Below are 22,134 nucleotides of genomic sequence, written 5' to 3' on the forward strand. Positions count from 1 at the left end.
TTGTTGTATCACCTAGATTTTCCATTCTGCTAACAAAAATATTTCATATCGGTTTTTTTCTAAAATCATTTTGTCCCGTATTCGGCGATTGCTTGAAAAAATTGTTACTTATACATTATATATAATATATTGTATGCTGCGCGTGGGTGGGCAAAAATATAAGAAGAAATGTTACAGCGAGAATGAAACGATGGAATTATTGATTTAATTAATCTTTTAGCCTATAACTACATTGTTATTATTATTACGTAATAATGTAGTATATAGTGATATATATATAGTATAAAAAAAAAAAAAAAAATACTTTACAACACCGTAGTATTTTAGCCCAATATAGGGAAACTTAAACAGCTGGGCTATTTATATGAATACGGCTTGTTTACACGAATATTAACATACAAAGATATAACTGTTGAGAATTGTTACCGCGGGATGGAGCAATATTATTATTATTGTTGTTATTATTATTTTCGTTTCTTGGTTTTTTTTCTTCTTTCTCATTTTATCATTGCATTAAACGACGAAGAAATGATAAGGAGAAGAGTGATGGGGGAAAAAAAAGAAATATAAATAGATATATGTATTCTGTTATTAATACCCCGTATTATTATTATACTATTATGATATTATTGTATGCGTCATTATCGAATTATCATTAGAGAAAATTATTAATATACCTTGACTATATATATATATATATTGTATTATTAAGAGAAGACAAGTAAATGAATAATTTCAACTTTATGCATACATAATTATATGTATGCATACGTATGTGTATATACCTATATATACATGATGAACGACGATTAGTTGTGCGAGAGAAATTTAAAAAATTCAGACATATATCGATATGCGTGTTATATTGATTAGCTTCTTCTTTGAATACGATTAGATGCTGTCGAAGGCAACGGCGATTGTGTATTTATAATGACGACGAATCGAGTGAGTAGAAAAAAAAAATAAAATAAAACAACAGTAATTACCACGCAGGTTGAGGCAAAAAAATTAGGCAACGAAAGTACGTTCGATTTTTTGTTCTTATTTCGCTAAACGTTAATTACATACATAATTAAATAAAACAACATTCTACGTTACGGTCATTATTTTTTCCTCAATTTCGCACAATTTCCTTTCAAATTGTTTCTCTCGTCTGTCGCTTAAAAGTTGTAAAAACACGATTAATTTTTTTTTCTTCTCCTTAAAAATCAGTCGTCGAGCTTGAAAAGTGAAACGCGTGAGAATTGATATTTGCGTTAAAAAAATGTTATTGTTTTTATTATTGTTATTATAAATACGCGTCGGATTGAAATAATGAACGGGGGAGGGGGGGAAAAATAAATGTAAATAAAATGTGTATATAATATCTATAATAAATAAAGTTAAGTTTACCGCTTTAAATTCTACGTGTAATAGTAATAATAATAATAATAATAATACGTTATTATTGATATAATATAAAAATTTGAAGCATCTCCTAGCGTTCGTGTGTATAAAATTTTTTCGCAATCGCTGGCCAAGTTATATACATATATATATATTATTATTATTATATATAAGCGATTTCAATTTCCAAGTAGTTGCTTGTTAAATTATTAAAACAGATATAATAATGCAAAGTTTATCACTGCACTATTTGAATTGAAAAATTTTAAAACTTTTCCATATTGATAAGAATATTATATCATACGAGCAAAAAAAAAAAAAATAAACAAAATAAAAACGAATTGAAACAAAAATTAAAAAAAAAAAAAAAAAAAACTCGAAAAATTGATGGTGCAGGAGAGAAATTCTAAAAAAAAAAAGACGATGAATTAATATTATGATATAGAAAATTTCCTTCGAGGCTATGCAGTGTAGAGACGAACAGTAGAAGAAGAAAGAACTAAAAATTGTTGAAACTTAATAATATTTTATTATAATATACTTACCATATTAATATATAGGTGTATAAAATATCATAATAATGAATAGCGAGGCTAAATTATTACTCTTATTATTGTTGTTACTACTATTATTATTATTATTATTATTATTATTATTATTATTATTATTATTATTATTATTATCGCGAGAACTTGAGCGGTTTTTGGTGATGGGCAAACAGCTGTGATTGTATGTACGTATATATATCACATATCCGGTGTTCCGCGACCGCGAATTTTCAGTAACGGTGGTATTAGAACGTCAAGTTGATAGTTGAAAAAAAAATTATTCACCCGGGAAACGAAAAAAAAAAAAAATATCAATAAACAAATGGATAAATAAATGAAAGCTTAAATCGAACGAAGAGAAATAAACCCGGTTATAAGAAAGAAAATAATAATCGTAATCTTAATTGCGAAAATCAGTAGCTCGGAATAATGCGGGAATTACAAGAAAAAAAAAAAAAAAAAAAAAGAAAAAAACGACAAAGAAACGAGAATATAATATTTGAACAAATAAACAAAAACAGCTGAATAAATAAATAAATAAATAAAGTAGATATTTCTGTCCCGCGTTCTATATCGATTCAAAAGGCGTGTATGATAAATGCACGCACAAATTATACCGGCGGTAATAATGTATTATAACATGCTATTTGCATAAAACAATAATGATGATATTTAAATTTGGCTAAATCTGTACGGTACATACCCTAAATAATACATAATATAACCTTTATTTGTTTATTTGTTTATTTTCTCATTAGTTTGATTATTGTTGTTGTTGTTGGTATTATTATTATCTATTATTTTTTCTTTTTCAATAATTCATCTCATCTCTGTTGTAACGAACAATATTACAACAGTCTATAATGCTATATTTATCTTTATACTTATAATTATTGATAATAATCAATCTGCGACACACACAAATATCAATTGCAATATTACTACCGTTATTATTATTAATATAGTATTTAGTATTTATTTATAATATTTAATTTCAATAATGTGTCAAAATAGTCTTTTTCGCATACACACCCTATTTGCTCCATGCACCCTTATTATTATCTAAGCATATATTCTATATTACGATATACGTGTCCGTCTATCTCTGTGTCTGTCTGTCTGTCTGTCTGTCTGTCTGTCCGTCTTGTCTCTATCCGTTCGTCTCTCGACTATACATATTTGTCTGTGTGTGTATGCATGGCGTAGGAACATAAATTTTAGAGAGAGTCAAGGTGAAGCGAAAAAAAGAAAAAAATGAATAAAACAAATAAATCAAGCGAGAAAGAAAAAGAAGGAAACTCGAAGCAAACAAATTTCGTCCTCTTCCCTACGTCGAAAGTTCTTTTTCTTTCCGTACACAAGGTTTCCCATTTTTTGCAAAATTTTCGCAATTCGTTTCATATATACGTATATGTATGCCTCTCACCCTCTTCCGTAACTTACACGCAAGTCCTGTGAGCCACGTGATTCACTTGCGTTTCCCAATGCTTTGCAAATTTAGTATATACAGCTGTTGATAAACGGAAAAGAGAAAAGATGAATCTGGATATAATAATTATTGATTTGTAAAAATGAGCAACGAAAAGGAATAATGATGAGAGGTATTAATTAACGATGATAATTAACGTGGCACGGGGCTTGACGTTATAATATTATGTATACTGTATACACAAGATTCTCTGTATATTATGTATAATTATCGCAATAATAAATACCTCTAAGCAATAATAAATATATTATGTAACGAACGTATTCATTTTTACAATATTATACATATATACATGTATACATGTATACATGTATATATATATGTATGTATGTATGTATATACATCTTAACCTGCGCATATTGAACAGCGAAAGAACTGAAAAAGATAATAGTAAAGTGAAAAGTTTTGTCAATACTAGAAAAAATTTTGCTGGGATCAACGGTTGGATTGGTTTTTTTTGTTCCTTTCGCTCCGTTCGCGAAATCATCTTTACGAGTATCCATCTTATCGACGATGTATTTGTGTAACTAACATTATACGATTACAGCGTCAAATATTAATCGTAACGCATAAATACGAGTTTATATATATATGTATATTCTTTATTCGCTATGTATGACAGTAATTAGAGCGATGAAAATGAAAAGTGTATATCAAAGTGGAAGAAAGTATTGCAAACATAGAATTTCATTATATAAGAATAAATTTCACTGCATCGCTTTTTACTAGTACATAGCAAAGTAATAATGAAGAAAGCGTTGATAGGTAAAAACTAAAATTAATCAAGACAGCAAAAATTGCTTATAGTTGTACTATTATTATTATTATTATTATTAATATTACATTATTGTTATAGTATTACATTGAATTACAAAAATGCTCTTATATAAATTCCATATTACACATATACATACATACAATATACATGCATATTATAGTATATTTGAATTCTTAGCAAGATTAAAAGAAGCAAAAAAAAACGTATGAACATAAAATAAATTATAAATAGAATTATTAAGATTGTATCGCAATTGGTATGTAAATATTATATTCTGCCTAGACATAAATTCGTTGATATTAGTCTGCGGATGAAGCGCGTTAATGGAAAAATTTTCCCGCATCTCACGGTTGAAAATTCAGAGTAAAAAAGGGTGAAACCTGCGCGATCATCATCCGTTGAATCTCGAGGGTTTCGGGTTGCCCTGTAGGTTCGAAAATCTGCTATTGAATCTGGTTTCGTGCAAACGCGGATTCTGGGGACAATTAACGTTTCTCCGTGAGGCCTGATTGCTGCCGGAAATCCGGGGGCAGATCCGGGTTATGGGGGGCCTGGGGTTCGGGACGTAGGTTGGTATCGGCGGGCGGCTTCCGGGAGTCGGCCGGGAAATCCCGGCGGTTCGAAGCGGGCGTTGCACGCTGGAAATCGGGATCGGCGGCGGGGTTTCCAGAGGGTGGTGCGCAGTCCTTCGCATCATCGTGTCCTGAACGGTGCCTCTGAATCTGCCGTAGGCGTCGGAGGGGTTGAATCGGGCGCAGACGCGACTCCTGAGGGATCTGCCGTCGTCCGTTATCCTGCAGGACCGCGGCTCGCTGAAGTCCCGACGCTGCTGAGAATACGGGCTCATTTTGTACTCGGTAGACAGCTCGCGGCAGAATTTCTTTAGCCGGATCTCGTCCTCCTCTTCCATCGAGTCCCGTGACGCCGATTTTTGCCCCGAAGAGGAGGATGAGGAGTCCGTTGTTCCATCCTCCCTATCGAACCCCGATTCTGATACCCGACACTCCGGGGACCCTCGCATCTTTCTAAACTTCCAATCGCTGCTGGTCGTGTTCCTCGACAGTCCCATAGCGCTCGAGGAGCTCGCGGGCCTCTTCCTCTTTTTCTTCTTATTCATCTTCTTTGGTATAATAAAATCGGGCCTTGGTCTCTTCTCTGCGGGAACGATTTTCTGCGGCAACGACTTCTGCATGGCACAGTTGACGCCTACCACGCGGATCGTGGGGGACGGAGGCGGGGTCGGAATAGCCGGTTGCTTGCAGCTACACGTCGACGACTTTTGATCCTCTTCGATCAGGCCTTCCGTACTAACGACGAGGTCCGGTGTTTTCGGCGATTCGTATTCGTCGCAGAGGCTCTTCTCGGTCTCTTCGAGTATCGGGAATCCGGCTTCATCCGCGGACCCGTGAATGAGACGCTCGTAAGTCTCCGAACTAGGCATGCTGCCTAGAATCCAGCCGAGGTAATGGCTTCTTCTGGGACCAATGTAAAGGGCGTTGCTGTGCGCGGTTTGCAATAGTCGGGACAAAACCGCCAGCACCATCTTCGGAAAGGGGTGCAAGATGATTGATTGGCCGTGTTTCTCGGTCAGTAGTAATACAAGGCCGGTTCTGGATGAAAATTCCTATCACCGACACACTTACCTGGTAAATGGCCATCAAGACCAGACCAAGCGTGATCAGACCACCGACGTAACGAGCGTGACTCAGCACCTTGGCGTGGCAACCACTCGTCGATATTGTCAGTCCGTGCTCAGGGCGATACTGGAACACCTCACTGGGTTTCATTATATTCTGGTGGATGCACGGGATCAGCAGATCTGTCGCGCAACAGGAGAACGGAACGTCGGTTGATAACGGGAGGCTTCCGTTGCTGATGGGGAATTAGGAGGGTGACTATCGGAAAGTAGTAGTGTCGGAAAATGGACGTACGAGCGCAGTACCAATTGATATAGATGAAAATCGCGATGACAATGACAATGACTTGTGATAAAACTGTGATGATGAATTTAAACCCACTAATCTCTCGCTTCGTTAGTCTCCGGGTTGCGTTCCGTCCAGGGTATCAGAAACCAGTCCTTAAATGACTTGCTGCCGCAGCACCTGAAGTTTATTTGAACGGTGTCGACGCGAACCTTAGACACAATTTCGGTGGCATATCGTTTCATAGCTTCGATGATCCCGTGTTCGCTGTTCGCCTCCGTGTTTAAGTTGACCATGTGGACTACGGCACCGGCGTTTAATCCGCCTATCAGTATCGTCGAGGCTAGGCACAGCAGGCAGTGGACGAAGAGGACGTTGTTCAGTCGGGGTAAAGTGTCTGAGAGGATGTACCGTAGATGGAGACAAAGCCTAACGCCGATAGTGTATATTGGTGCGCAGATGAAACCGGTGAGTAAGATTATTCCTGGCCAGACATTGCCCTCGCCTGGTTCTATGAGGTCCAAATGCTCCCCAAAACCAAGGCGGAGTCGAACCGCTGACACTATCATTATCACCACTATCAACAGCCCGGCTGTATTCATTACCAATACCGCGACGTACAGAATTCTTATCGACTTCCAATTATAAACGACATTTGGTAATCCCATGTAAATTGAAATTTACTGGTTTTAAACGACATCACTATCACCGTCATGACATTAAGCAACGAGAACCGACCTCGGCGCGGCAACACACCAGCGAACTGTCATACGCTTATTGCGTTTTTTTTTTCGCTCTTCTTAACACTTGACATTTGCGCGAGAAATAGAAATTGCCCTGCTCGAACTCCATCGCCTACTTTATATCCGCTAAAACAATAAAAAGTGATTATTGTTGCTGAATGACAGTAAACTATCCAGAAATACACAGTAGCTATAAATGCGCTGATAAAATTTATTATATTATTAATTAATTATACTTATCCTTACACAATATTTTTGATGTGTTCTTATACTGAAAACATTTATTACTATTCAAGGTATGACCCGAGGTGGTTGGCGGTGGTTGGAGGTGGTCGGAGGTGGACGAGGAGGAGGACGAGGAAGTCGAGGAGTAATACGTGGACGAGGAGGACGAGGATTTGTGTTCGGTGAGTTTAACGTTTTCATAATATTTAATGGCAATTGTAATTATATCGTATTTAAAATTTTTCAAACTTGTCACGTTTACAATAAATTATTTCGATTCATTTTTCGCGCGAGCACAAATTCAGTAGCTACAAATGCGCTGATAAACTTTATTATATTATTAATTAATTATACTTATCCTTATAAGATATTTTCGATGTGTTCTTATACTGAAAACATTTATTACTATTCAAGGTATAACTGAGGTGGTTGGCGGCGGTTGTTGGATGTGGTGGGCGGTGGTTGGAGGTGGTCGGAAGTGGACGAGGAGGAGAACCAGGAAGACGAGGAGTAATACATGGACGAGGAGGACGAGGATTTGTGTTCGGTGAGTTTAACGTTTTCATAATATTTAATGGCAATTGTAATTATATCGTATTTAAAATTTTTCAAACTTGTCACGTTTACAATAAATTATTTCGATTCATTTTTCGCGCAAGCACAAATTCAGTAGCTATGAATGCGCTGATAAAATTTATTATATTATTAATCAATTAATTAATTAATTATACTCATCCTTACACAATATGTTTGATGTGTTCTTATACTGAAAATATTTATTACTCTTCAAGGTATAACCCGAGGTGGTTAGCGGTGGTTGTTGGATGTGGTTGGCGGTGATTGGAGGTGGTCGGAGGTGGTCGATGGTGGAGGACGAGGATTTGTACTCGGTGAGTGAAACATTTTTATAATATTTAATGGCGATTCTAATTATATTTCATCTATAATTTTTCAAACTTGCCATGCTTACAATAAATTATTTCAATTCAGTTTTCGCGCTAGCACAAATTCAGTAGCTATAAGTGCGCTAGTAAAATTTATTATATTATCAATACATTAATTTATTACACTCATCCTTATACAACATTTTTGATGTGTTCATTTACTGATAATATTTATTACTATTCAAGGTATAATCCGAGGTGGTTAGCGGTGGTATGTCGGAGATGGTTGACGGTGGTTGGAGGTGGTCCGAGGTGGACGAGGAGAACCAGGAAGACGAGGTTATATTATAGACGATAGTTATATTACTCAAAATCATAGTACACATAAATATGCCACGCACAATCATTCAACTCATATTCTACCAGTAAATATATGATTGAACTTATGTGTATTGAACTATCTACTACGCAACTACAATTTATAAGTATAACCAACTGAACTGTGAAAATAAGATACTCTAGGTAAAATATTGATACAAAATCGATTGTACGAGTAGGAAAGTGACTATTCTGTGATTTGACATGTATGCAACCATCGTAACTAACTCGTCTTTTTTTTTCATTAAAATATTAAGTTGTGGATTTTGATATAAATGTTAGTTAAGACGGGCTGCAGATAGGTGCATTATATAACACTGCAGGTTATGACCTAATGTTTAAGGATACTGATTTATTCTTGTCTAACCTATTATGTGAATAAAATAAAAAGTATTATACCACACGATTTATGCTTTACATTGACATATAAGATTAAGCTTCTATTTACGAATTAAGCGAATCGGAGAAATTTCAGCAAAAAATTACTCCTGGTATCAGAAGCGCATCTGAGCCGAGGACGTCTTCTAAAAACAGGGACACGTTGATTGTATGTACGTGATGTCGACGCTGTGTGACTAAAGGCATGCATGCTTGCTTGAGAGGGCATGAGATCTCAAATTTTCGCGCCGCTTCCTATTAGAACTAAGCAAATCGGAGAAATTTCAGCAAAAATTACTCCTGGTATCAGGAGCACAGGAGAACCGAGGAGCTCTTCTAAAAACAAGGACACATTGATTAATGGATTGATTGACTGCATGTGATGTCGACGCTGTGTGACTGAAGGCATGCATGCTTGCTTGAGAGGGCATGAGATCTCAAATTTTCGCGCCGCTTCCTATTAGAACTAAGCAAATCGGAGAAATTTCAGCAAAAATTACTCCTGTTATCAGGAGCACAGGAGAACCGAGGAGCTCTTCTAAAAACAAGGACACATTGATTAATTGATTGATTGACTGCATGTGATGTCGACGCTGTGTGACTGAAGGCATGCATGCTTGCTTGAAAGGGCATGAGATCTCAAATTTTCGCGCCGCTTCCTATTAGAACTAAGCAAATCGGAGAAATTTCAGCAAAAATTACTCCTGGTATCAGGAGCACAGGAGAACCGAGGAGCTCTTCTAAAAACAAGGACACATTGATTAATTGATTGATTGACTGCATGTGATGTCGACGCTGTATGATTGAAGGCATGCCTGCTTGATTGAGAGTGCATGTTATTGATGATTTTCCCGCCATTTTCTGTTAGACCTAAGAGAATCGGAGAAATTTCAGCGAAAATGACTCCTGGTATCAGGAGCACAGGAGAACCGAGGAGCTCTTCTAAAAACAGGGACACATTGATTGATTGATTGACTGCATGTGATGTCGACGCTGTATGATTGAAGGCATGCATGCTCCGAGTATCAGGAGCGCAGAAAAATCGAGGAGCTCTTCTAAACACAGGGACACATTGATTGACTGCATGTGATGTGGACGCTGTGTGACTAAGGGCATGCCTGCTTGATTGAGAGTGCATGTTATTGATGATTTTCCCGCCATTTTCTATTAGACCTAAGAGAATCGGAGAAATTTCAGCGAAAATGACTCCTGGTATCAGGAGCACAGGAGAACCGAGGAGCTCTTCTAAAAACAGGGACACATTGATTGATTGATTGACTGCATGTGATGTCGACGCTGTATGATTGAAGGCATGCATGCTCCGAGTATCAGGAGCGCAGAAAAACCGAGGAGCTCTTCTAAACACAGGGACACATTGATTGACTGTATGTGATGTGGACGCTGTGTGACTAAGGGCATGCCTGCTTGATTGAGAGTGCATGTTATTGATGATTTTCCCGCCATTTTCTATTAGACCTAAGAGAATCGGAGAATTTTCAGCGAAAATGACTCCTGGTATCAGGAGCACAGGAGAACCGAGGAGCTCTTCTAAAAACAGGGACACATTGATTGATTGATTGACTGCATGTGATGTCGACGCTGTATGATTGAAGGCATGCATGCTCCGAGTATCAGGAGCGCAGAAAAACCGAGGAGCTCTTCTAAACACAGGGACACATTGATTGACTGCATGTGATGTGGACGCTGTGTGACTAAAGGCATGCCTGCTTGATTGAGAGTGCATGTGATCGCTAATTTTCCCGCCATTTTCTGTTAGACCTAAGGGAATCGGAGAAATTTCAGCGAAAATGACTCCTGGTATCAGGAGCACAGGAGAACCGAGGAGCTCTTCTAAAAACAGGGACACATTGATTGATTGATTGACTGCATGTGATGTCGACGCTGTGTGTATAAATTAAGGCATGCCTGCTTACTTGAGAAGGCATGTGATCGTTTGCTTACATGCTACTGCCACTTAAAACTATGCAAATCAAAAAAATCACCACGAAAAATTACTTCGGGTATCACCAGAACATCTGAGCCGAGGAGCTAGATCAAAGACACGCCTTATTCCTGAAAGCCAGTGTCGCATACGTATAAACGTGGTTGCCTATGATTAGGCGCTACCACTTAGCTAAGCAACTCGGAGAAATTGCAGCGAAACATTACTCCTGGTATCAGGAGAACATCTGAGCCGAGGAGCTTCATCAAAGGCACGCCTTATTCCTGATAGCCAGTGTCGCATAAGTATAAGCGTGGTTGCCTATGATTAGGCGCTACCACTTAGCTAAGCAACTCGGAGAAATTGCAGCGAAAAATTACTCCTGGTATTAGGAGAACATCTGAGCCGAGGAGCTTGATCAAAGGCACGCCTTATTCCTGATAGCCAGTGTCGCATAAGTATAAGCGTGGTTGCCTATGATTAGGCGCTACCACTTAGCTAAGCAACTCGGAGAAATTGCAGCGAAAAATTACTCCTGGTATCAGGAGAACATCTGAGCCGAGGAGCTTGATCAAAGGCACGCCTTATTCCTGAAAGCCCGTGTCGCATACGTATAAGCGTGGTTGCCTATGATTAGGCGCTACCACTTAGCTAAGCAACTCGGAGAAATTGCAGCGAAAAATTACTCCTGGTATTAGGAGAACATCTCAGCCGAGGAGCTTCATCAAAGGCACGCCTTATTCCTGAAAGCCCGTGTCGCATAAGTATAAGCGTGGTTGCCTATGATTAGGCGCTACGACTTAGCTAAGCAACTCGGAGAAATTGCAGCGAAAAATTACTCCTGGTATCAGGAGAACATCTGAGCCGAGGAGCTTGATCAAAGGCACGCCTTATGCTTGAAAGCCCGTGTCGCATACGTATAAACGTGGTTGCCTATAATTAGGCGCTACCACTTGGAATAAGCAACTCGGAGAAATTGCAGCGAAAAATTACTCCTGGTATTAGGAGAACATCTGAGCCGAGGAGCTTGATCGAAGGCACGCCTTACGCCTGATGGCCGTGTCGCGTACATGTAAGTTTGGTTGCCTATAATTAGGCGCTTTCATTTAGACTAAGCAAATACACTAGAAGGCTATTATTTTCCTTTTTTATTTTCATCCTTATTCTTATGATTGTATAATACATAGAGATCTAAGGACCATTGAGCTATAACATAATATATAATATATAAACTTTAAAATTAAGACCTTTTTCTCAACTTATGTACCTCCAAACTATACATTATGCATAATAATGAATACATTCGTTAGCATATATGTAGATATATAGTAAGAACATAACTTTACACATTTTCGTCTTTATGACTCTTTCTGTATGTTATTGCTTTTCGAAGATTCCCGTTCCATATAATAGCAACCGATGCTTGTTATAATAGTAAAGTTGATAATAATTTGAACAGAATGGATATTATGCCAAGAAGAAAAAGAACAAATATATGATTTCTGTTTTGAAAAATCATCTGCAGAATTCTATACACAGTGGAAAACCAACAATTGATGAAATATAAAAACCCCAGATTAAATGCATGACGCGTATTTTTTCAACAACCAAACTGCCGGCAAGAGCATCTGCACAAAAACCAGTCTTTTTTAAATATAATTATTACTGTTAATTAATTGTTCTTAATTTGCAATTGCACAATCATTTGTAGGTCAACGATTGTTTTCTCAAGCATTTCAAGCCACGATACATTGGTCAGCGAACAACGTATCTGACTAAAACAGCTGCTTGCGGTTGTCGTGGTTGTCGTAGTTGTTGTCGTCGTGCCGCAAACAGCGGTGGAAGATAAGGTCGTAATATTAGTTGCCACAGTCTTTGATTTAACCGAATCACCCGGCTTGTCCTCTTCGTCTATTCGCGACACGTTAGGGCAACCTTCTTTGTCACCGCACTGATTTTTATCATCCACGTTAAGAACGAAGCCGGCTTTTTGTTCCTTCGTCGTCACATCATTGACCAACAAAAGAGTGGGTTTATCATCCTGCTCCTCTTCCTCACTCGAGGTCGACTTCCGCTTCTCAGACGGCGCTTCGAGCTCCGTCTGTCCGGCCTCTTTCGCCTTAGCCGCCCTCGTCCTAGCTAGAAGCGTGTCCAAAGCCGGCTGAGACTGCCGGGAGGTTTGAGCCTTGTGCCACTGCTGTAAACCAAAGCCAGAGCCCTCAAATCTCCGGTTAATATTATGAAAACGTTAAACTCACCGAACACAAATCCTTGTCCTTGTCGTCCACGTTTTACTCATCGTCTTCCTCGTCCTCCTCCTCGTCCACCTTCGATCACCTCCAACCACCACCAACCACCTCGGGTTATACCTTGAATAGAAATAAATATTTTCAGTATAAGAACACATCAAACATATTGTGTAAGGATAAGTATAATTAATTAATACAATAAATTTTATCAGCGCATTTATAGCTACTGAATCTGTGCTAGCGCGAAAAATGAATCGAAATAATTCACTGTAAATATGACAAGTTTAAGAAATTTTAGATGACATATATCACAATTGTCATTAAATTTTATGAAAATGTTAAACTCACCGAGCAAAAATCCTCGTTCGCCTCGTTTACGTTGTTCTCCTCGTCTTCCTGGTTCTCCTCCTCGTCCACTTCTGACCACCTCCAACCACCGCCCACCACATCCAACAACCGCCGCCAACCACCTCAGTTATACCTTGAATAGTAATAAATGTTTTCAGTATAAGAACACATCAAAAATATCTTATAAGGATAAGTATAATTAATTAATAATACAATAAATTTTATCAGCGCATTTGTAGCTACTGAATTTGTGCTTGCGCGAAAAATGAATCAAAATAATTTATTGTAAACGTGACAAGTTTGAAAAATTTCAAATACAATATAATTACAATTGCCATTAAATATTATAAACATGTTAAACTCACCGAGCAAGAATCCTCATCCTCCTCGTCCACGTTGTTCTCCTAGTCTTGCTGGTTCTCCTCCTCGTCCACCTCCGACCATCTCCAACCACCGCCAACCATATCCAACAATCACCGATAACCACCTCGGTCATACCAGGAATAGTAACAAATATTTTCAGTATAAGAACACATAAAAAAAAATCAGTCCCAACAGATTCGAAACACGATACACAGCAATTTTAGCTGTAATTAAACGACGTTAGTGTCATGTATTCCTATGTATAGTATACCAACTACACACCTATTGCAATTTGTTGATCCTGGTCGTTCGGTTTTTTTTCGGATTAAAATGTTAGAAGCATACATATTGGTTCGATAGTACAAAACATGACGTTTTCAATAATCAAACTTGTAAACTTGAAAATTAGTCCGGAAGGTTAAAAGTCATCAGGTCAAGGACCTGGACAGCCAGAATTACAGAGCGCTTGTCCCTGAAGTCAAGTTTCACCAGGTAGCGGACCTGGAGCGCGGAAACTACGGAGCGCTTGTCCTGGAACTCGAGTTGCAACACAAAGCGGATCCGGCGCGTAGGATCCAGGCGGTAGAGAACCCGGTACTCGAAATCTGCGGAGCGCGATTCTCATACGTCCGCTCTACTGCGCGGTTGTTTCCAGACTGAGGAATTCGGCTAGCTGATTTTCGTGGAGAAAAAATTTTGGGTGACGTTACTTTCTGAACATCCGAAAATTCGAAATTTGATTTCGAACTTTAATACTATGTATATGATGTATGATATGACATGACAATGTATGATTTTAGTTTTCACATTTTAGACAAGAAACATGTACTTTATGTGTAATATTTATGCAATAGTCAGCAATGGCATCTAGAAAAGGTAGGAAAGTAACGAGTAAAACATTCAAAGGGTTTAGTTTATAATTCATCCAACATGCAAATACTATTAAATATATTTGTCGTGTAGGGCTTTGTGCAGATAAGGCATGGTTATAACGTTTATCTATTACTTCATTTACGTATATATATATATTAGTGTATTACGATTTTTCATTTAAATTTTTTTCTTCTTTCCATCAAACAGCTCGGTCGCCGCATCTTTAGACCCGTTGCTTCCAGGGCCTTTAGACCAATCGATTTTTTTTCGCAAAATGACTATGATAAAGGTTCTTGATAAATAAAGTTTAGCATTTTTCAAAATCCACCAAAGTGCTGGCGAAAAAAATTACGAAGGGCTTAGTCTTACGTTTTTCGCGACTTTTAGAGTCAAAGTTTGTTCCTCTTAGATTCAATTAGCAGAACCTAATTCCGAATAATTGGAATATGAGGAATTTATTCAAGACATACAGACTATCGTAGAATCAACTACTGAGAAGATACGATAACACAGTTTTGTACCTATGTTTCTATCGTGGAAATTCTTAGTCCGCTCAAATAGCAACTAGTCGCAATTGCTTTTGCTCCTAAAATACTGATATTGCCAGATTTAAAATTACTAAAAATTTTCGTCCAAATAAGGAATTAAAGTTCAGTAAGTGGTAACACATTGCTGAAACTAAACCTACCTTCCGAAGGCAATTCCGCTGATTCGCAAGTGTGAGCTGTGAGGAAAGGAATGGGGTTTCAGTTTTGACGCAGTCACAGATTCCTCGTCGTGATGATTCCCTTACTTCGTCTTCGACGATACTCTATAGAAAAGTATTCATAAAACAATGTTCGATTTCAAATGGCTTTCCGAAAGGGTATTATTAGATAAATAAAAATAGTCTGTGTGACTTAAAAAAAATGGACAGTGTGACAATCATTGTAGCAGTTACAAGTATTACAGACTATTCTATAAGGTATGTGATAGAATTTGATTGTACTACGTTTGCCGCGTTCTTTACGTGGTGTAAAATCATCGAGGAAAAATGACACGATGATACAGAAATAATAAAATACAAATTCTACGCAATTGCTATAATAGTTAAAGACCATCATTAATGCTTTATAATGGAAATGATGCCACTTGCAGCGTGGTTCACCTCCGTTCCAGAGTTAGTAGGTACAATACACCATGAAATCCAACAATTTAACGGTCTTACACAGAGGTTTCCAAGTCTGGCAAGACCAAATTATTTCAATTCTTAGGATACTTTCTTAGTCGATGACGAATGTCTCTTCTTTGATGAAAAACTCGATCGATTCCTCCTCAACATTCTTCGTATCTGAGTCCAGCTCATCCGTGTCGATATCTAGAAGGAAAAACACGAAATTAATACGTCATTCAATATAGGAAAATACTAGCAGATCAATATAAATTATTTTCCGTCTTTACTTTTGACTACGGTAATACATACTGTTGCGTAGTTCAAGGCGACGCTTCTTTTGGCTGTTCCATTCTTCGATACGTTTTGATCGATATTCTTCGAATTCTTTCATCAGTGTACAACGCTTTTCGATCAATTCCTGGAAAAAGAAAGGTAGAAATCATTTCAAGGATATGGGTAGTTTTTAAATGTCACGATAGAAAAAAAGAACTATACGAATAAATGTAAAGTCACTATTTGATCACAAATATTCCGTATCAGAATAGGAAAATATTACCTTCGAGGCGCGAGTTAGTCTCATGCGATCTTTGCTTTCGAATTGTGCCGAATACTTCTTCAGATTTTTTTGAATTTCCTTGATTTGCTTGGCGGTCAAAAGCGTCGCTGGCCTTGGACGCCATAGAAGCTGATTGAACGCAGTCAAATTAACTCTCTTCAAAATACGACCTTGGAACGACCAAATCCAATATCCGTTGTCGACGCTTGTCTTCCAGCTCGACACTCCAGTCACAACGTATCTAAAAGCAGCCGTATTTCATTTTTGATTGGGGTCATTTAGTCACGTCCTTTTAGTTCTATGCTTCATTTCTAAGCTTACTTTAAAACTAAATTTTGCCAAAGTAAAGAGATTGAAGTAAACTTCACAATCAGTAAAAGATCTTTGATTTAACAGTGATACGAATAATAATAATAATAAGAATTCTACTAAATAAACACGTAACGAAAACGAAGCCCGCATTAAATACATAACGAGAGAATAAATAAAAAGAATGATAAAGAATAAACGAAGCTAAATACCGTCCGGTAGGATCCCACTCAACGTCAGAGGTCTGGTAGTGATCAGTGGTGTTCATTATAGTAAAATCGTTGGTATCAATAAACTCCAAGGCACCAGCCATGGTGGTAAGACCAGCAAGTACAATGAACTGGCCAGCAGGAGACCAGAACAGGTGATTGCACGCCTTCTTCTCGAGTTTTTCTAAACAAGAGTTAGAAAAAATTAAATACTTCGCCTTTTAATTCTAAGACATCAGTAAAAGTCATTACAAGACTGAAGAACACATGTTTGTTCTATGAACTGATATACATATCTTCAGAGATGTACAACACACTTTTTCGTCTCATTTAGTTGGATATAATTACTTTTCTGAAATATTGAAACTGGATTGAAAAGCTTACTGAGAAGATCAGGATGCAGTCCAGGGCGTACTCCATAGAAGCTGACGTTTACGCTGGGTATTTCACCGTGAATGATAGCGAATTTGCTACCCACTGGTTCCCAGGCGAATGCGTGAATCGGTTCCTTCATTTCAACGCTATCAACCGGTATCTGCTTCTCTCGCATGTGGAATATCTCAAAGTTGTACGACATTCCCTGAAAATAAATCAAATGGAGAAATTAAATACCAATGCTATACTATAATTTAGGCAACTGGGAGGAGTTGAACGAGCTTTTACTACTTGCGATACTTACAGTGTATTTTTGTTCAGTTTTTTCTTTCCTCTTCGCAAAACGATCCACCTTGACACAGAGGTAATCACCACATTTTTGCCAGTGAATTTTACAGTCGGCGACATTGAATAGATTTTTGTTACGAATTTCGTTGCGGCTGTAACGGGAAAAAGAGAAACACTCATGAACTCCGCGAATCGGTATAGGAACAAAACATAAGTTCTTTGGTTGTTAACCAACAAATGGAAGCAGCATTTCAATTCTGACTATGAACTCTGTGCTGTACCTGGGAATTTCCAAAAGTGTGACTCTGGCTGGGACATCTTTATCTTCCGGCACCCAGTAGGCTAGAACATTATCAGTGGGCGACCAGCTGAAGTCTCTGATTCCTGGTATCTTGATGCTCTTTTTGTCGAGTAGTCGAAATGACTAAAAAATCGAATAAATGCAAATGCTTAAAAGCGAATAGACCATAGTTGAACATCCGCACGAAACACAAAATTGACCATCTGATGAAAAAAATCTAACATTGGTATGCAAAAGGATAAAAAAAAAAAAAATAGTAGAAAAAAAAACTTACAGGAGTTTCGTAGATGCTGAGTACATCTTCGCCCATGCGAGCGAGATATTTGTCGTCGTGTGACCAGCGGAAAATGGGCCACACCGAGGACCCGTCAGGATTAAAATCCCGTTTTTCTTGACCGGAGAGAATATCCCAGACAACAAGCCGCTTCTGATCAACGCTGCTCTCAGCCCTGGGTGAATATGAGACAAGATAACGTTCGCAAGGTGAAAAGTCAACGCACTCAACTCCGCGTTGACCAAACTTTGCCGTCTGCTCGAACTTCGGACCACCCCACAACGCGACTCCTGGCTTGTGGAAAGTAGCTATGTACGTGCCCAATGGAGACCACTTGACGTATGTATCTGTCCATCGCTGAAAAGGTTTAGAAAAGGGGAATACACCATGTTTATTTCGACTTGCACATTAATCTAGTCAAACTGTGAAAAACTGTTACCGGTCGGTCTTCCAGCAGCGTCGGTTCAGGTGCAGAATTTTGCCATATCTGAACACAAACCGCCATTCCATTGCCAGAGAGAACGCAGAATTGGTCGTACGCATCAGGATCAAGGAGATAGTAGTGAAGGTCACCGCTCGATGTATACGGCTGGGGCTTTGGCGGTTCCCACTCATCCGGTGTATCCTCAAACTTTTTGAAATCCGTGAACAAATTCACCTTAAATGTGTGCATCTTGTCGAGCTTGTAATTGTTTGTCGACTTGACAGCAGCTAATGCGTTCACCGGACTTTTGTACTCCAGGAATATGTACCTGTGATACCAGTGTTAATTAACAAAACAACCAAAGTAATGAAAAATTGAAGCTTCGTACTAATAATTACAAAACAAGTGACAAGTTGTTTCTGTTTTTCTGCTAGGTTAGCATTGTTGAATTAAAATTTATGGTCTTATGATCTTTACCCTTTGGTCAAGCCATCTTCGTTCTTGGGATACCACTGGTTGACAATGTCTCCAAACTTTTCAAACAGCTTGCTGATCACCATTTGGAGTTTTTCTAAACGCTCGGGTCCAACTTGCGGAACACCGTCGACGACAATGACAGCTTCAACCCCATCGGTCTCAGACGGTTTCTGCCTAATGAGCTCGCCAAGTAGTTCTAGGAAAAGGAATAAAAGATTAATAGAAATATAGCAGACCCGATTTAGAATTAAAAGGCGAATCGGAGATTGGTGTCGAGTAATATTCAGAGACTGTTAGGAATGCAAAATGGTATCTTGAATGGGTGCCAATACAAAAGTGGGAAGGTTAATTGACGCTCAAGTACCGAGTTGAACCGTGTCACGTATAAAGGAAAAATATCACGCTAAAGTTCGGAGGTTAAAATGCTAAAACCGGCGAAAAAATTGAAAAAGCTATTGAGACTGTACGGAAGATTGTCGAGATCCCGAGACGGGATGGTTAGATTTAGGAGACGGTGTGCATATGTGATAACTTTCGTGCCACGCCATGCTACCTATGCCATGCCGTGACCGAGCCCCGAGGGGTGATAGGGATGACACGAGTGACGCGCATGTAAAATGTAAGAGTAGAAATACCTTCGTCGGTTACATCGTCGACGAATCCCTCGGGATCGCTGAAGTTTGGCTCGTTATCCCCGTTGATATTCTCATCGTCGTTTTTACCAGGATCATCGTTGTGCGGCGTTTTATCCGCCTCCCGTTTCTTTGCCATCTTGGAAACCTCTTATTAAAGCCAACTGAAGCGTCTGAAAGTGGCCGCAGAAGACGTAAATCAACGCTTCCGTCTGACTGATTCGATCTATCGCAACTCAATTGCGCATATGCGATATATCGAATGAAGCGATTCAACTCGATGCTTTTGCTAACACCTTCGCGTCGTCTGCTTTATCCACCCAATAGAATCAACCAGCCTGTAGATAGGCAATTTCTATTACATTTTGTGATCCATATCAACGTTGATATTTAACATAATTTTCTGTCTTATCAGTTACAATGCTAAAGCGGAGTTTATTTGACTTTCTGTACATTCGTCACAAAAAATTTTACTTTGAAATAATTCATTGAATTTATTACATCGCCGGAAAATTTACCCTTAATTCATTCAATTAAGTAGTATGTTTTCTTTATTTTTCATTGCACGGGGAAACGTTTTAATTGTACACTCAATTTTTATGGATTTCAAGCATTGTGAATAGTGTAAATAGTCAATTGAAATAAGGATAGAAATAGGAACGGATCTGTCGAATTATTGTGAAAAAAGGCAGAAAATCATTTCACAGTTGTAAATGCGACAATTTAATACATATAACACATTCTAACGAAGAAGTTAGACTAGAGGACCTTGTATTATCGGAAAATGTGTCTTCGGACTATGGAATTTTGAATACATCACTTTAGCGACTGCACGTGATTGGTGATGTGAAAAGTGTCAAGTGTGAGAGTATATTATCTATACATAAAAAACGTAATTGTTCAGTGTATCGCATTCCAACAGTTGCCGAAAACATTTCCGTACAATAGCTAACTAATTTGATTTACAAATATTTCTACATTTATTACACAGTTCAAAATATTCTTTACACTGTCTGCCCATGTTTTTTAAACCTATTCGCAGTAAAATATACACCGTGAAAGAATCGTTTCTTCTTTTGATTGCCTCAACTTTTTTAACTTTTCAAGTTATGTACCGAAAATCGAATCATTGTCGTGATAAGAATGAAATAATTTTTATTTCGTATTGATACAGACGGGGAGTAGAAGATATGAATCTACTCGGTAAACATTTGAGAAATAATTTTCCAGAATTATTCCCAGCCAATTACAAAGTAGCGCCAAGGAGATTCTTAAATATTTCGTAGAGTTGTTCGAAAAAAAAAAGATTGGTTAGTTTCTTACTTTAGTTCCGTTCGTTGAGCGGCAGCCGATTGAGTTCCAGCGTAAAGGCAACGATGTCGGGATTCTTGGACGAAGTAGATATACCCAGAAAAGAACTTTCAATCAACGATAAATTGTTTGCGATTAGTTTGCTGATCCACTAATAAATCTGAAAACAACGATACTTTTCAACCCCAAACAGTTTTCAACGTGTTTGCGGTTCAACGGAAATGTTTGGCTCATGAACATAAAACTTGGACTTAGAAGAACCAGAAACAATTAACCGCATATCTGATGTTAATGACAGTGAAACTTTCGTAATTCCAGGTGTATCAACGATGTCCAAGAGAAGAGTCGTGGCTAACAATCATAACAATCAGGAACATCTTGTAGAAGTGTCAAAATACATCCATAGTCCAGAGTTACCAAGTGTAAGTGAACGGCATGGACTCGAGGACAATGTTGACATGGATATGTCGCGGGTTAAAAAAGGAGTATTTGGTTGCCTTGTACAAACGGGGGTACGGTCACAAATTCAATATTCATTTGGGATGCTCTCCTCTGCGGGACATGATCCATAATTTCCAGTGAGTCAAAGTGGAAGTCCAAGTGGTCGATCTTCCAAGTTTTCGCCAAACATCTGTAAAAATTTATTTAAGGGTGAAATAATTGTATACCTATTAAACGTGTCTGCATCGAAACTTTACAGAAAAATCGAAAAGGATAGTTCCGATAAAATAAATAGAATTTTATGAACTACATTATTTGTCTGAGTCTGTAATCAAAAATTTTCAAATCCGCGAAAATCTATCTTACAGAATTTCAAAATTCAGAAGGCTAGAATGCAGATAACTCAAAATATAGTCTACATTCGAAAACAGATTTTTGCGAATTTGAAAATTCGCTATTGCAAGCCTTCTATTTTCTAATCTTTGTAAATTTTCATTTTTACCTTATGAAATTGTTATTTGCATACGCAACAATAGAGCAAAGACTGGCAATAAAAAAAAATCTTAGGAAAGGAGTTTCTTCAGTTCCAGTGTTCAGTTAGATTAATTCTAAACTCTGATAATGTTTTCTAAAATCTAAGGGTAAAAAAGTAAAAGTGACAAAATCCAAAAGAATATGACTAAAAACGATCTCATAGGCAAAAAAATAACTAAAAGTTGATATAGTGACGCAATAGCAGCCCAGTTAAGTTCCAGTATGACCTGTTAATACGTGCAGAAAGACATTACAAATTGCATTTCCATAAGGCAGCTAAATGTTTGGTACTTTGTAAATAGCACACATATGCTACTTGTGTCATATGATTACCGGGTTTTGAG

General features: G+C 38.0%; 1 protein-coding gene and 1 long non-coding RNA gene across 5 annotated transcripts; one reads left to right on the forward strand and one right to left on the reverse strand.

Moving 5' to 3' along the window:
* The first annotated feature begins 7,244 nt into the window (after positions 1-7,244).
* LOC124308880 (uncharacterized) lies at positions 7,245-8,299 on the forward strand. The gene is made up of 3 exons (XR_006909133.1): positions 7,245-7,273; positions 7,883-7,947; positions 8,288-8,299. It is a non-coding gene; the product is annotated as an uncharacterized LOC124308880 (long non-coding RNA).
* Positions 8,300-11,806: 3,507 nt separating this feature from the next.
* Positions 11,807-19,701, reverse strand: LOC124308844 (eukaryotic translation initiation factor 3 subunit B). Of its 4 annotated transcripts, none has more exons than XR_006909117.1 (13): positions 19,508-19,701; positions 18,873-19,068; positions 18,411-18,723; positions 17,972-18,328; positions 17,678-17,820; positions 17,413-17,548; positions 17,118-17,313; positions 16,737-16,917; positions 16,216-16,456; positions 15,969-16,077; positions 15,769-15,863; positions 15,195-15,317; positions 11,807-12,301 (listed from the first exon to the last, which is right to left on the reverse strand). XR_006909117.1 is itself a non-coding variant. In XM_046771989.1 (12 exons), the coding sequence occupies exons 1-11, from the start codon at positions 19,641-19,643 to the stop codon at positions 15,769-15,771; spliced, it is 2,103 nt and encodes a 700-aa protein (XP_046627945.1). In that variant the 5' UTR covers positions 19,644-19,701; the 3' UTR covers positions 15,187-15,317. The 4 variants fall into 4 exon arrangements, 2 of the variants coding, with proteins under 2 accessions (XP_046627945.1, XP_046627944.1); XR_006909116.1 differs by having other exon boundaries at positions 11,807-12,317; XM_046771989.1 differs by lacking the exon at positions 11,807-12,301 and having other exon boundaries at positions 15,187-15,317.
* Positions 19,702-22,134: the final 2,433 nt, after the last annotated feature.

This window comes from Neodiprion virginianus, chromosome 7 (assembly GCF_021901495.1).
Source record: "Neodiprion virginianus isolate iyNeoVirg1 chromosome 7, iyNeoVirg1.1, whole genome shotgun sequence".
Taxonomy (NCBI): Eukaryota; Metazoa; Arthropoda; class Insecta; order Hymenoptera; family Diprionidae; genus Neodiprion; species Neodiprion virginianus.